Raw genomic sequence first — 16961 nt, 5'->3', positions numbered from 1 at the left:
TGGCGTTCCTGATTACAAATTGAATTTGTTTCTCTACGGGACGTGGTGGCTGCCTAAAATCCTTCTATTATAACGTCATCTCCATATGTTCATCGCAGGGCCTAAGATTACCGTCGAGCATGAAGCTAACATGCAGGGCAAAGATGGATCATCTCTGCTGCGCTGGACCTGCGTCAACAGCACCGTCGATTATCTCCAGGTAAGATAGTGCAGAGAGCATCCGACAGAGCGCCGTGCGTTCCCAACAATGTGGGAAAGCTTTCTTCACTGTTTTGCGCCGCTACCCCTACGAGGCGCTTAAGTGTTCCTTAAACGCAGCAAATTCTAATCACCAAATCGTGAGGGAGTCACCAAAGCCAGCCAAAGAAAAGTACAATTAATTGGCCATACCCAACAATTCTGGACAAAGTATTTTTGAACTGGAACCAGTTAATGAACGCCATTTTTTATACATTGTTAGATTTCACTATAGCAATCAATATGTCTGCAGATATCCCGTCGGCAAGAGTGAATTTTTTTTTTTTGCTATAACCGTTTTTGGTCTCGTCAAAAGCGTTCCCCATTAGTTTTCTACTGCAGTCTTAACTGCTTGATGCGAGTGACTGCAACACTGTAGAAGAAAGATTTTGCTGCACATCACAAGAATGGGCCATTACCTTCAATATTTCCAAACAATACCTCACAATATTTCAGTATTCACAATTATGGTTGAAGAATGTTGACATGCGCAGCTTTCAGATGATGCGATGCGGTAACATCAGGGGGGCACTTGAAGGGAAACTGCATAAGTTTTAGAAATCAACGAGCTTAAGAGGGTCGAATGTGTGAAACTTGCAGGTAATGCATGCGAAGTCTTTTTGGGCTAGCACTTGAAATAGTGAAGTAATCGCCGATTAAAATCCGGATGCCCTTCGAGCTTCTTCGCAGCGCACAACGCCAAGTGGGGGGGGGGGGGGGGGAGGGGGGGCGCATGATGACGTCATCGAAGGAATCGGTACATTTCCAACGCACAAACGCCTGCTTTGAAGGAAAATAACCAACGCCACCGAAGGCCAACCCTGCCGAGAGTTGCTTGGCAGCGTCTAACGCGTCAGGGCATGGTGTGGCTGACGACAACGACAATTTGAAATCATACCTTCCGTGACGTCATGCTGAGTTTCCCTGCATTCCTTCGGTGCATTGAGGAGAAGCGCAAAATTCAACCGTCGATTACGTCATTATTCTAAATGCTAGTGGAAAAACACGTTTCATGCTTTGCCTACAGCCTACATAGATTTCAATCCTTTAATACCGGGAAATTCTCAAAAAAGTGCTGCAGTTGCCCTTTAAGCTCCGCAATGCGGGTATCACGCGAGAGCGTAAATGGTGATTCCTACTTTCTTTCTTAATTAGTCCCTATTTCTAATTACACACCCTCATTATTATACATCAGTACGCATGCTCGACCACGTGATAAAATACAAGACACATAATATCTCCATTTAACCTAGTCCAGCAATATGCCTTTAGATAAATACAAAGCATTTTGCTTTTCCCACCAGAGAACAAGGAGAAGTCAGTTTGGTGGCATAAGCTGGTACTGCGACGCCCTTCAGTACCTAAAGGTTCCTCTACACCAAGTTGGGAACAGGAGAGCCTAGTGAGATTCACAGAAGCGTGCGAAGGCGGCGCACAGCCCAGCATCCAACTGACCTTGCCGAGATCCATTCAAAGACAGCAGCTAGCATCACCTATGAGCTGGGCTAAAATGTGGTGCACAATTTCTGCAGTGAATTTCACGCTGACACCTACAGTCAACGACAAACCAATGTTTTGTGGTCTGTGCAGTTATAAGCCTGGTAAATAAAAAATTAGGGCGCTGCGTAGAGAGATAGGTCCACCCCTAATAAAAAGACGTGCGACATACCAAACACCTGTACTAGAACGTACCGGACTCCACCTTGCGTTGGACAGGCTGTACGGAAGGGGGGGGGGGGGGGGCGTGGGCCAAAAGCTAATTAATTCCTTGTATCCTAATATAAATTCAAAAGCAGCGGTCGTCAAAGGGCAAGCAAATAAGCCGTCCCTGCTCGTGCGTTTTCAATCAGGGGGGGGGGGGGGGGGCGTGTGCCAAAAGCTAATTAATTCCTTGTATCCTGATATAAATTCAAAAGCAGCGGTCTTCAAAGGGCAAGCAAATAAGCCGTCCCTGCTCGTGCATTTTCAATCAGGTGATGCATATGCTCAAGCAAGTCTTAGTGCATTCTTGCCATTACCTTGGCGCTCTTGAACTATGCATCGCATATGTCAGTGGGCTCTAATTTCCACTCCGTGTACGCAGTACAAAACCTCGGAAGCCGAGGAGTGGAGAACCTGCAACAACTCGGCCATTTGTGACGTCACTGTCTTCCATGGACATACAGCCACGCTCACGACCGGTTTCCTCAGGCTTACCCACGGCGAGACTGAAGTCATCTTGAGGATTTGGGTTCGCGGCTGCAACAGCTACGGATGCGGTCGAGAATCGTCCGTCACTGTGCCCCTTCTCTATAGCGGTATGGGCGCCTGTTTTCAAGTCAAAAAAGTTGTTCGTTTTATTCTTTTTTACCACGGCAAACTGTTTTTATGAAAAAACTTTGAGATCGCTACGGAGAACCGCATTGGAGCAATGCGAAAGCAAAATGCCCACATACTATGTAGACGTCCGTGGCTGTTCTGACGTCCATGTACTGTATCCCCGTCCATGGCTATTTCGACGTCTAAGTGTATTTTTCCGCGTTTGATTAATTAACTAATTACACCTCATCATCCATATTTTTGCATGTCAACATTTTTTTTCACACATCGTCCGTCACAATCTCACTTTCGCACTTTCAATCCTCAGAGAACGACGCAATCGTGCGGACAAAATTTGCGGACACGTTTTGCTGACGCGACCAGGACATATAATGCTCCTGCATTAAGGGGGAACACTGGTCTTGAAAATAAAATTTTATTAATCAAGTCATAGTTATGAAATTTTCAGGGCGCATGTATTTTTGTGTGCTGATTCTATATATGTCATTTAATTTCGTGTAAAACAATTCCTTGAGCACTTATGCACTTTTTATGCAAGTATTTTGCGAAGTGTTCTGAAGAAAATTTGCTGCGGGAAACTCCCTGAAATGTATGCCATTGGGTTCTCTTGACACCAAGGAATACAATAAGGGTGAAATTGTCTTCCTGCCTATCATAGAACTTAAGTTATAGAGTTTTGAAGTTGTCGCTTCAGAAATGAGAAGGAAAGTGTGTTCCCGTTTCTGAAGTGGTAGCTTCAGTAGCCTATAGCTCGAGTTCTATGAGAGCCAGGATGATAATTTCACCCTTATTGCATTCCTTGGTGTCAAGAGAACCCAATGGCGTACATTTCAGCGAGTTTCCTGCAGGAAATGTTCTTAAAAACTCTCCGCAAAATACTAGCATAAAAAGTGCACAAGTGCTCAAGGAATTGTTTTACACGAAATTAAATGACATATTTAGAATCAGCACACAAAAATACATATTCCCTGAAGATTTTGTAACTGTGACTTCATTAATAAAATTTTTTTTTTCAAGACCAGTGTCCCGCCTTAAAAACTGTTTGTGTAAAATAATAACTCAGATGCTACGACCACACGTGTGTACGTGTGGCGTCGTTGCCAGCTATATACACTCAGTGATCTCTGTCCTAACTCACGCGCCGTTGCGGCAAAAGAAAATGTCAGCAGGAGTTGTTCACTCCGCTGAAGTCAACTGAAGTATAAATGGAGTGTGGAGGCACCATGCGCAGGAATTGCGACGAACGAAGTTATAGAATATCTGAGTGTACTCACGCCCTGGTGCATAGACCGCGAAACTCCGTAAGAGCAAGCACGGACGTTTGTCTGTTCTTTCCGCACTGTAAACACGAATAAGCCTATATGGGAGTTAAAATAGAGTAAGCTGTACTCAAGTCAAGTCAAGTTTATTTCAGCTTTTGTCATACAAAAACCGTGGGTGACGGAAAAATAAAGCAGTTCGCAATGACCACTTGACAAGCTTCGTCACCCGTAGAAGTCGGCAGCATTAGCAGAGACAGTTACACAGGAGAATCATTATACATTGTTAGAGAAAGGGGAGAAAAAAAAAGAAAAGTGACAGGTGAAAGCATTTCAACACAGTAACAAAGTACAGCCTAGTCAATGAATAGTTCCCTAAGTGCAGAAGAAGTCATTTTTGTTAGATTGCAATAGAGAGGGGTGTTCAAACATTTCGGCAGAATATATTTTAACATCTCAGAACCGTAGTTTGTTCTACATCTCGGTATTGCAAACATTCCATGGTCCCTAGTTGCATAGGGTATGGCATATCGTACAAGAGGAGCAATGCGGCTCAAAAAAGGGTCCTTTCGTGCCGTGATTTTTTTTATAAAAGCAGGCAAACCTGTACTCAAATAGCTTATTAACCGGAATAATTTTATACTTTTGTCTTATGGGGCGAGCCGGGCGTCATAGGAAGCAATGGTAATGATCGGTAGCATTTTTTTCTGTATAATAAGAAGTTTTTCTATATTTGACCCAGTAGTATTTCCCCATACCAAGTAACAATAACCTATATATGAGAAAAAAAAAGCGTAACAAAGGTCGAGCTTCGTTTTCACGGGCAAATAATGTTTATTACGAGTGATGATACCTATGAATTTAGGTAGGGTGATGCATATCTTGCTAATGTGGGTATTCCATGACACTGTGGGAGTAAAATCTATGCCAAGGGAGGTGAATGCCTCGACGTTTTGAGTTCTGTGCCGCTGAAAAGGATTGGTGGTGGATTCGCGACTACTTTGCCCTTGGAATGAAATATTATTGCCTTTGTTTTCTCTCGGTTTACTGATAAGGAATTCAATAAAAGACCATTCCCTCAAGTTATCCAATGCTGTGTTCGCGGTGTCTGTCAGTTGTTTCATATCTGAGGAGTAGCACTATATACTTGTGTCATGAGTATAAATAGTATATTTTATCTTTTTGCTTATGTTGACTATGTCGTTTATATATTGTAACGTACTTGTTGACGAAGGGGGGCTTTAATAACAAGTGCGAAGACAGACAAGGCCACGCAAGCTGGGGCAGCAAGGGCGACAGATTCCACACGGCGCGAGCCCTTCCTCGTCGTTGTCAGCAGCTATGCGCCACCTAGCATTGCCAGGTGGCGCATAGCTGCTGACGACGACGAGGAAGGGCTATATATATATATATATATATATATATATATATATATATATATATAGAAAAAGGGGTCACAACCTTGCAATTATCTTAATTTAATACCGACAGTTTCGGACGGAGGACCGTCCTTCCTCAGGGTATACACAAGAATACCCTGTGTATACCCTGTATATGTATACCCTGAGGAAGGACGGTCCTCCGTCCGAAACTGTCGGTATTAAATTAAGATAATTGCAAGGTTGTGACCCCTTCTTCTACAAGTCTTCCTGGCCCATTGAACGACAAGACCTCATATATATATATATATATATATATATATATATATATATTAAAAAGGATAGGACGTAGAAGACTGCCCGGCGGTCGGCTGCGGCCGTTTCAAGCCTCGCAGGCCCAGCTCCGGCTGCTCCAGAAAATGGCAAGACCTAGGTCACGTGGTATTGTGGGGCTATCACACCTGCCATATGCATTGTGAGCAAACTAACCATTGTGACAGGTGGTAGTTAAATTAGCGATTGGTCGCGGAGGTTCCTCGGGAAGGGCAACCTGGGTCGCACAAGCCCCCACCAGGGGCAGCACCTGCCATCGCAGGACAGTGGGCGCTTCGCTTAACCGTCGCACTACTGCGCCAGGATTGGTATGAGGAATCTCAGCGGTCTGTAAATGTAAAGTCGAGAATTACCAATTTCGCATATGTGAGCATTACATCATTATCGCTATCACGTGATATCTTAAGGCGGAGCTTAATTGTCCCCTCCAGTTTTACTGCGAAAGCAATACTACTCCTACTCCCAAGAACAACCCTTCGCGTAGTGGCGGCCACTTGCCACATTTGACCTTTAAAATGACCCCTGACGTCATACCATGCCTAGTGACGTCACAGCGTGACGTCGTACCAGGAGCGAGAGACGGGCTACCAATTCGGCTCGTTGGGTAACGGCGGCTTCTTGCCACGGCGCGCCACGCTTCTCCCGCCAGAGGCGCTAGTGACGATATAGCGTAACGTCATACCAGGTGCGAGAGACGGGCTACCAATTAGGCTCGTCGGGTAACGGCGGCCGCTTGCCATGGCGCGTCGCACTCCTCCCGCTAGAGGCGCTGCATATGCAGTATAAAACACCTGCTTTCGCAACCTACCAGGCTTAACCAAAGCTAAGCCCCCGCCAATGTTTTTAAAATTATTTTTGGTCGTCACGGGGGCGATTTCCTGCGTCGCAGTGTCTGTGAGAAGACCGTGAGGTGCGCCGTTTCTCACAAGGATTCCTTTCTGCGTTTCAGGTCCATCCGCATCGGATTCGCTTTCCATTACCCCGTATGACCGCACTGGTATAATCCGCTGGTATGCGTCCGGTATGGGCAGACACGATGGCATCGAGGTTACCTGGAATTGCAACGACGAAGCGAAGCTTGTCCACCACACAAGGATTAGGCAAGAGTACCGGTACGGCACGGAGGCGACCATCGAGGGTAAGACACTTCTTTAACTGATCCCTAGATGTTCGTGAGTGGATTTCTTAGAGAATGAAGGGGAGGCGATGTCGGATATAGAATGTGAGCATGACAAATATATCCAGGAACAGAACTGACATTTAGCAGGCAAAACGTTGCATTTGACATAAGGGGCGAAAAAGTTGCCTTGTGGAGCCTGTTTTTTTTTTTTTTAACAGGAAATAAAATGCACGTAAGCAAGAATTTTCAAACGAAGAATGTGGAATTACAATGCCTCGCTGACGTTTTATTACAATTTTATTTACGAAAACCACTGCAACTATTATCGACGTTGAATAAGTGATGAAGCTAGAAAGCACTCATGCGATACACTGTATACCTTGTTTGTTCAAAGTGTCAGCTTTGGGTGAGCCCGTTATGACTTGCATTTGTCGTTTGTGCACAATGCAAACCCACTGCGCTATTTAGGACGCACTCCTAGCCCGGTATCTCTTAGCGTGCTCTTAGCGTGCTCTCAGCGATGGGGTCCACTTTTCAAAAACCCCATTTCTCAACAGTTTAGGGTTCCGTTTCGACTCATTTGTGATTTAGAATCCGCGCTGTGAACAGCTGCTAGCTTTCTAGTAGACAAGTCTTTATGTTACCTACTGCAATGATGGTGAACGCAACCCGATGCAATGCGCTGTGGCCGTCACTGTGATGTCACATCAGCTGGGCGTGACCTCACCTTGCAAGTCTTGGTGATGTTGTTTACCGTCGCCGCATTTCATTGTCCAATAAGTACGTGGTCGAGAAACCTGCTTGCTTAGCTTGCGTGCTTAGCTTGTGTGGGTGTACTTTGCTCGGGTTTTAAAAGTTGGCTTATGCATTCGTAAGAAAGTATCCGGTGCCCTCACTTCCACACGCTATCGCATGTCGCCACAACATAACGCTGTGTCAAAATTGTCGCTGTTTCTTCTAGCCGCCGCGGTGGCTCAGTGGTTATGGAGTTCCGCTGCTGACCCGAGGGACGCGGGTTTGATTCCGATCTCGGCGGTCGAATTTCGATGGAGGCGAAATTCCAGAGGCCTGTGTACTGTGCGATTTTAGTGCACGTTAAAGAACCCCAGGTGGACAGAATTTCCGGAGCCCTTCACTACGGCGTCCCTCATAGCGTGAGTCGCTATGGGACGTTAAACCCCCATAAAACCATAAGTCTAAGATGTTTTTTCTGGCGCACTTGGTGCGCATACTCGCCCTTTGTGTCCATCGAGGTATTCGAAGGTACGAGTCAACAAATTCTTCCATAAAAAGAGAAATGTGACAACAGTTGCTCGCTGGTTGTTATCAGTTTGCGGTTATTAAGAATTGCCATGAATGCCATATCTCACAAATAAGTAGGTATAGTTTTCAGATAAAGAATAATTTAAAAAATTTCTTGAGCACGGAAGTGTTTCTCGCTTTCGTCCGGTTAGCCCGTTTACTTTTTTTATCGGTCGCGAGAATATTACGTTCGGGAGTAACTTCCGATCTGTGGTACAAAATGCCCATGTTAACAGATATTCTTCAAACCTTTATTGCCTCTTCTTCGAATCCTGTGTCCAAATCACCAACTGGGAAAAATATCGCAGCCCTTTTTGAATGCATCCTACCCTGCATTTATGCTATTGCGTTCACTTTTCAGATTGGTCCATGGGCGTGGAGAATTGCAAGTTCAACGTGTCAGCGTACTTGGACGACGAGGATGGGACCATACACTACAGTCTACCAATGGAAGCCACTCCATAAGGTTCATAGGAGCTGATTTAAATGTTTGGTTGCAAGCCCTTTTCTGCATCAAGTTGTTATCTCTGGGCTTGGCTCAGTGTGGAGTCTAAATAAGAGCCATAACACAAGCTTCCAGACTCCGTGCAAAGATTTCAATGGCTGTTTTATTGCGTAAGCAATACTGCGCCAAGTTTCGAGCCGTTGCGTAGCTCCCGGCGTTGGCCCGGGTCAAACAGATGGAGCGCCGTTGCCGTAGCAACCGTTTCAGCCGCGCTCCACCAGGCGGCAGGACCGTTGCTGCGCCGCCGCCGCGCGCTCTCGACGCATGTGTCGGAATGTGGAGAGAGGAGAGAGGAAGCAGGAGGGAAACGGGGAATAAATACGCGCGTTCGCCTCGGGCAAAACATTTGCTGCTTGCTTACGCAACATGCCCTCAGCTAATTTTTTTCTTATGATGTAACGGAATTAGATGACCATGTAAATTTTAGGTGTTGCTCTGTGGGCCATACCGTAAGGTATGGAGTGTGCACATTCTGTTCTCACTGCTCCGTTTCTGCACCCGAAGGCGCGAGCTCTTTCCGGTTTGACACCCTAAACCGAGGCGGTCATAGAAAGAATAGCACGACAGATCTGTTCTGGTGCCGTTGCAGGGTCGAGTGTATTTCAGAACAAAAGAAATGCTTTTCCAGGATTCTTAGCTTCCATTCCGTTAGCTGTTATTCATCGCATAACAGACGCCAATAATCTTTGCTTTAGTTAATTTCGTGCCAGGGACGTTCTTCGCGAATGTGGGTGTTTTTCACAGATCGCTTTCGATTTGCAGTTTTGGAAGCGGAATTTATATAATCGTTAAAGCGCCGTTTTCTTCCATACGTTGCAGCTCAGCCTTCACCTTGTGCTCTGCATGTTGCGTTGTGTACTCGGCGAGGAGCTGACACCTTAGGAGTTGCTACTACTTTCACCTGTGTGGCACCCCAGCCTAGGCGATTTCCCAATGCCTTTAAATATATCGGAGAATTAATCCGGAACCTTGCTTATGACGTGTTTTGCTGTGCATGCGGATACATTCGTGCGCTCTGAAAAAGTACCGAAGACACTTTGTAAATTCTAAAGAATTCTTGGCGAAAGCCTTGTGGTCAACCCACTGCCGCTCCCCAGAAACGCTCGGCGCGGAATCACTGGGCCGCTTCGGAGCCATGCGTCTCACTCAATCGGCTGCAACGAGACATCCGGCGAAGGAGCGGCGGTGCGGCTGCCACTGCTGACGCGCGCGCGCTCGTTCTACCGCTACTGCGTAACGTCACGGTTGCTATGCGTAGCTGCGCCTCCCACCGGCGCGCCCGTTGCTAAGGAGGGGAGGAGGTTGGGCAGCTGCACGGAGGAGAGGCCACAGTTGGCACGATTGCAGCGCACGGACGAACACCGCGAGTAAGAGCCATTAAAGGCTTTCGCCTTAACACAGAAGAATGTGACATGCGGGCTTCGCATGTACTCGCATGTGCGTTTAACACGTCGGCGAGGATGAAGGCAAGATGTAAGTCAATGTTAATTTTGCTTATGAACACAGGGGCATCTGTGCTATTATGTGTAGGCGAAGCGATAGCATTCGAAGGTGCTGGTGCCTTACCCGAAGTGACTGGCGGGGCTTGTGAAACTGAAGTTCCCGAGATCTTCCCGCACACCACCTGCCATGGTTGGTAGGTGGAGGATTCACACAAGCGAATCTGTTCTGATCGCGTCACTGCCCATTTGGTTACATCACTTCGTTCCTGTCAATGGGCGTTCTTCGCTCTGGTGAAGGCACTTCCGTTGTGTTGACGTCACGTCCCTCCAGCCAATACAATTTCCCCGCTCTGGTTGACGTCACTGATGACGTCACCCTCTGCCAGCCAACCACGGTTTTTTCAGGACAACGCCAGACGGTCTCCGGCTTTTTGATCCGGCGGCGACCACTTGCAACCCTTGTGAAACAAAAATGTAAGACCAATTTCCAAGGCTTAAAAAATATTAACCGAAACGAATACCTGACCTGTCACTGCTGCCTAAGTGGCAATGTCCTCGAAAAGAATTTTATGACGGCCTTCGTCAATCAAAATCATTTTTAACACCCACTATAAGCTCTGGCACACCTGAACCTGAAGTTCTCCAAACTTTTTCGTTGTCGAGGCATACCAACGCGCTGCAACTGCATGCTGTAACCGATGAGACCGCCTTTTGACAATGTTAAACATGGCACCATACTCTCTAACTTGAACACCACTAACTGCGGGGCGAAGGTCTTCGCCTACGTCAGAGACTTCCTCTCTGCGCGTCAGGCACTCCTCCGAATCGAGGACGAGGAATACGGCCCGTACTCTATGGGTACACGAGGTACACCACAGGGGGCGGTGTTATCACCGCTCCTTTTCAACATCGCCATGATGCACCTGCCCGGCCGACTGGCTCAAGTGGATGGCATAAAACACGCACTCTACGCAGACGACATTACAATCTAGACCACCGAGGGGAGCCTTGGGGAGATGGAGGACCGCCTTCAGCAGGCCGCCTCCATAGTCGAAGCATATGCTGCCGACTGTGGTCTCCAATGTGCTCCCGTCAAATCAGAGCTTCTACACGTCAGGACAAACCACAAGGACAACACGTCTCTACACATATCTCTGTCGGGCGGTCCCATCAGAGAAGTGGCGGAGCTCCGGATCCTGGGTCTGTTCATCAATAACAAACTTAGGCCGGACTCTACTATAGCGAAACTCAGGAGCATAGGTGAGCAGGTAGGGCGCATGATCCGCCGTGTTTCCAACAAGCGGTGTGGTCTGCGGGGCAGGGACGCGCTACGACTCGCCTATGCCTTCGTGACCAGCCGGATCCTCTACGCCGTGCCGTACCTACGCACCACCAAACAACAAGATGAGCGCATTGACGCCATCATCAGGAAGGCAGCAAAGCGAGCACTGGACCTCCCGGTGGCTACCTCCAACGCCAAACTGAAGGCGTTGGGAGTGGTAAACTGCTATCAGGAGTTGCGGGAGGCCCACCTCGTGAACCAATACACGCGGCTATCGCAGACGGTGCCTGGGCGCCGCCTGCTAAACCGCTTACACATCCAACACACATGCATACCAGAGGGGACGGAGAACATCCCGGTGCTGTGGCGCCACATGCTATTGGTCGCTCCGCTCCCGCGTAACATGGACATGGCTTCACATGAAGGCAGACGACAAGCGCGGGTTCGCACGCTTGAGAGGCAATATGGCTATAAAGAGGGCGTCTGGCCGTCGCCCGCGGGATTCTTCACGGCTGCCGTAGTCCACCGGGGAATGAATGTCGATGGGCTATCTTTTCGGGCCCCAAATTCAACACGAGCGGAGGAAGTCGCAATAGCTCTCGCTGCCGCCGATCCAAAATCGAAAAAGGTTATCACAGACTCTCGCCGGGCCTGTGAACATTATCTTGCAGGCGAAATATCACCTCTTGCCTCGCAAATTCTAAGACGCGCTCTCGCCGATCCAACTCGCACAAAAGTGATCTGGGCTCCTGGCCACCAGGGTCTACGAGGCAATGAGGCCGCTGATGCGGCCGCCCGAGCGCTCACACACCGGGCACCTCATCCTATCTCTCCTGGCTCAGAAGCTCATAAACCGCTTCTGCGGTTCCGCGAAATCCTAATTTATTATTGCGACAGCCACCGTCTCTACCCGGCACCTGCCAAGAGGCTGAGTAAGGCGGAGGAGCGAACTCTGCGGCGCGTGCAGACAGGAACCCTTCTCTGTCCTGCAATAGCAAAACACTTCGATCCGAACACAGATGGGTGCTGCCCGCACTGTGGAGAGATCTGCGATATCTTTCACATGGTGTGGGCATGTATTCAGAATCCTCACCTTCCCCCCTCCCCCACCCCCACCCGAGAGGCATGGGAGACTGCCCTCCTCAACTGCTCCACACTGGAGTTCCAAAGGGCTCTGGTCAAGCGGGCGCGAGACGGGGCCTCGTCATGCGGTGTCCCGGACTAAGGATACCGACCATGCAGCAGGGTTTCTTTACCTTCGAGCTCTCTTTGATTAGTTTTTCACCACCACCACCACCTTAAGTTGCGACGTAGTTTGGTCTTTGATTTTGAGCATGGAGGAAAATAAATGGTGCAGTATCTCTCACATATCTCGGCGGACACCTGAACCGCGCCGTAAGGGAAGGGAGGAAAGTGGGTGTGAAAGAAGAAAGAGAGAAAAAGGTGCCGTAGTGAAGGTCTCCGGAATAATTTCGACCACCTGGGGATCTTTAACGTGCACTGACGTCGCACAGCACACGGGCGCCTTTTACGGTGCAAGCCTTTAATGCCTCGTCGTTGTCGAGAGAAGGCTGTCAGCAGAAGGTCAGCAGAGGTGTCACGCTTTTGATGGGTGGCCACCAGGATATGCGAGACAGTGAGTAATTTCCTTGCCTGAAATACAATTTTCATTTCCTTCATAACGGCTCCTCTTTCTTCTTTCACTCCCACTTCCTCCCTTCCTGTATGGTGCGGTTCAGGTGTCCACCGAGATGACATAGATTTACTGCGTCATTTTCTTTCCTCAAAAAAAATTCAGGGGGCACTTTGACTCTCTGAAGTGCGTAGAGGCGAAAGCGTTTTCCGCACCACTTTCTCTATGTGACCCTGGTGACGTCACCACTGGATGACGACGTGACGTCACACATAATTGATGACGAAGTAGTGAAAAATTACTAATTAATGACTAATTGCTGATTAATGACTAAGTACTAATGGACTGTTGATTAATGACGCTTAAGCTTCGCCTTTAGAAGTGGTGGTGGTGGTGAAAAACATTTATATACAGATACACTTAAAGAGGTTATGTACGAGCTGGCCCAGAGGGGGCCAGCCCTTACAAGGGCTAGGTGGAGGTCCCTATTTCGTGATTCCAGTGGCGTTGGCCGCCGCCCGGGCTCGCTCGACCATGGCCCGTTGGGCCTGAGGTCACAGCAGCCGAGCAGGGTCGCCTCCCAGTCCTCCCGGGTTGGGTTGGGGTGAGGGGGGATATCAGGGTTGCAGGGGCAGGCCCACACCATGTGGTAAATGTCCGAAGACTTCTCCGCACAGTGCGGACAGCTGCCCTAGACAGAAGGGTCGAAGTGTTTCAGAGCTGCCGAGCACAGCAAAGTATTAGTGTACAGGCGGAGGAGAAGCCGCTCCTCCGCCTTTGAGAGACCTTCACACGCGACAGCTTGTGGAGCGCTGCGAGGGAGTCCACGGAACGCCACCACCCGTCCAGCGCGATACCTTGCCCTTTGAACGCAACGCTTTTTGAGGAAAGGAAATGGCTCAGTAATTCTCGGTCATCTCGGTGGACACCTTAACCGCACCGTACAGGAAGGGAGAAAGTGGGAGTGAAAGAAGAAAAAAGGGCCGTAATGAAGAAAATGAGAATTGTATTTGAGGAAAAGAAATTACCCAGTAACTGTCACTTATCTCGGTGGACACCTATCAAAACGCGGACACATCTGCCGACACTGCTGCCGGGAGGTGGTGACGAAGCGCGGCTACGGCCGCTTATCTGTTTTTAAAACTAGTCAGAAGCCTAGTAGTTAGTCGAATCACGTACAGCCTACCCTACCAGTGCCTCAACAAAAATGAAATACAACAAGCGGATGCCCTCCTACGCAAAGCGTATAAGACAGCGCTCCGACTACCACGCAACACGTCTACAGAAAAACGCATGGCCCTGGGATTACACAACACCTTTGAGGAGCTACGAGAGGCGCAGCTTGAGTCGCAAAAACTCAGGCTGTTGCAAACAACGACAGGAAGAGCGCTCCTGCGGAGGCTCGGATACCGCGAGCAGATGCGAGAAATGTCGAGGACGGCAACGATCCCCGACGAGCTTCGCAAGACCCTCAAGGTAGCGCCAATACCCAACCTCCATCGAGGCAGAAGAGAAGCGAGGGCCGAATTCATCGAGAAAACATAAGCTCCTCAAGCCACGACCGTGTATACAGACGCGTCTTGGAGAGGAGGAGATACCAAAATCGCTGTAGCGGCGGTGGTCGATTCGTCTTTACGCGAAATGACCAGCGCGTCTCTCCGAGGCTGCACAGCTGCAGAGTCCGAGGAAGTAGCCGTTGCTCTAGCGGTGGCGGAGGGCTATAGAACCGGGCGGTCACTAACAATACTTACGGACTCTCAAACAGCCTGCCGAAATTACATGAATGGCAGGATAGGTAGTCACGCGCTCCGTATACTCCTCGCAGCGAGTGACAGAATTAAAAACCGGGAAGAAGAGAGAGAGAGAGAAAACTTTATTTACAAAGGAATTCGGGGCACGCCCCAGGGTCCCCGCACGACCCCACTGCACTCAAGTGTTTGTTCCTGAGGTCCATAACACTGGCAGCACGGCCGGTGGCGATGGTCTGCACGGCCGGGTCCTCCGAGTGCAGCAGGGTCTCCCAGTCCTCCCAGGTCTTGAGGTTCTCTAGGTCCCGCGGGGGAGGGTCCGCCGGGCAGAGGGAAAGGATGTGGAGGGAAGAAGCGAAGGGTTCTGGGCATAGGACGCAAGTAGGAGTGGGGAAGGAGGGATGATAGTGGGCTAGGGTAAGGGGCGAGGGGAGAGTATGTGTTTGTAATCTGCGCCAGAGTGTTGCGTGTCTGTTATCTAGGGAGGGGTGGGGCGGGGGGTAGAGCTGGCGAGAGGCTCTGTATGCCTGGGTCAGCTCACTGAATGAGTGCATGCGATCCTTCGTGAATCCCCGATCCGAGGCCACCTGAGCCCGGTTTAAAGAACCTCGGGCTAAAAGGTTGGCGGCCTCGTTTCCGGGATTCCCGGAGTGCGCAGGCACCCATATCAGCTCCACTTGGCGGGGCGGGGGTGCATCGGGCGAGTCCAGTATGCCAAAAGCAGGGACATGAACTCGGCCTCGAGCAAAATTTAGAATCGCAGTTTTAGAGTCAGTTAAAATATACCGGGCTTCCGTGCGGGTTATAGCAAGTGCAATGGCGGCTTCCTCTGCAGCCTCTATCGAATATACCAAAATTGCATACGGGATACGGACCCCGCACACCGTTGCATTATATGGGCCCCTGCTCATCAGGGGTTGGCAGGAAACGAGGCAGCAGACGCAGCCGCCCGCGCGCTCTCTCACCGGGCTGTTTTCTCCTCCCCACCCGATCAGGAACCCGATTTCAATCCGGTGTATACATTCAAAGAAATTACAGCCTACTATCAAAACAGTCATCGCCTTTACCCAAGCCCATGTAAAGGCCTCAAGAAGGCGGATGAGCGGCTCCTTCTCCGCCTTCTCACCAATACATTACTGTGCCCGGCAGCACTAAAGCATTTTGACCCCTCCTGTAACGGCAGCTGCCCGCACTGTAGTGCGGTGTCTTCTGACACCTATCACATGGTGTGGGCCTGCCCCTCCAACCCGGCTATTCCCCCCATCCCCAACCCAACCCGGGAGGACTGGGAGGCGACCCTGCTCGGCTGCCACGACTTACAGGCCCAACAAGCCTTAGTCGGGCGCGCCCGGGCGGCGGCCACCGCCACTGGGGTCCCATACTAGGGACCTCCACCTAGTGTTTGTAAGGATCGGTCCCTTACGGGCTGATCCAAGCATACCTCCTGTCCTTTCTTAATAAATGTTTTCACCACCACCACCTGCAGCCTCTGGGGACGTATCTGGAGGGAGAGGTAGTGTGAGGAGGCTGGATGAAGAGGAGTCCACCGCAGCTGCTGTCGCTTCATCACCCGTGCAGGCAGCGTCCACCCATACGCCGTCCGGCTGGGGGCCGTACGCCGTACGCCAGTGCCCTCGCACTGGCTCTGCGGCGCTGCTCATGGTGGGAAGGGTGCATATTCCTCGGGAGCGGCCTGATGAGAAGCTCTTGGTGAAGGGATCGTGGGATGGCGAGAAGGGTTGGGTCGTTGGCCGGTATTTTGATTCCGAGGGAGTCCAGGATATACCGACCTGTGGAAGTTTTTGTGAGCCTGATGTATTGGGCCTGTCGGTGGGCCTCCACCAGTTCCCCGATCGTGTTGTGGAGGCCCAGGCCTAGTAATCTGTCTGTGGGTGTGTTGAGGGAACAAAACGACAAGATCCGACACAAAATTGTGTGGGTACCGGGGCACACGGGGGTGGCAGGGAACCGAGAGGCCGACAGGATAGCTCGAGGATACATTACTTTCCGAGCTTCCGACGAGACCGCGGAACTCGCGCCAGCACCCAGGGAATACTCGGCCATACTGCAAAACTATAGAGGCAGAAGAATGCGATATCCCCCACCGCACAAATCTCTCAGCAGAGAGGAAGCTGTCACTTGGAGACAATTACAAACAGGCTCTTTCCCAAACCTACATATACTAAACAAAATGCACCCTACGATATACACGAACAAATGTCCCTGGTGCGACGAAAAACCTACACTATACCACATCACATGGGCCTGCCAAAACATAGACGTGGTCCCCAAAATACAAAACCCGAGTGCGGAGCAGTGGGAAACTCTGCTGTCCAGCGACCGCTGCGAAGACCAACAAGGTCTGGTACAGCGAGCTCAACGGGCGGCAGTGGCCAGCGGAG

The 16961-nt window shown here is 49.8% G+C and overlaps 1 protein-coding gene across 2 annotated transcripts in view; it reads left to right on the top strand.

Moving 5' to 3' along the window:
• The window catches only part of LOC149366851 (uncharacterized), a 35285-nt gene extending 26762 nt beyond the window's left edge, over positions 1–8523 (top strand). For both annotated transcript variants that reach the window (XM_089552727.1, XM_089552723.1), the window contains 4 exons: positions 99–199; positions 2321–2534; positions 6477–6665; positions 8311–8523. In XM_089552727.1, the coding sequence (XP_089408853.1) occupies positions 99–199; positions 2321–2534; positions 6477–6665; positions 8311–8414 (608 nt within the window). In that variant the 3' untranslated portion in view covers positions 8415–8523. The remainder of the gene's footprint in view (positions 1–98; positions 200–2320; positions 2535–6476; positions 6666–8310) is intronic.
• Positions 8524–16961: the final 8438 nt, after the last annotated feature.

The sequence above is a fragment of the Amblyomma mixtum genome, chromosome 1, assembly GCF_055824585.1.
Source record: "Amblyomma mixtum isolate Tamu chromosome 1, ASM5582458v1, whole genome shotgun sequence".
NCBI lineage: Eukaryota > Metazoa > Arthropoda > Arachnida > Ixodida > Ixodidae > Amblyomma > Amblyomma mixtum.
Note: the sequence above shows the minus strand (reverse complement) of the source record. Positions and strands in the feature narration are given on the sequence as shown.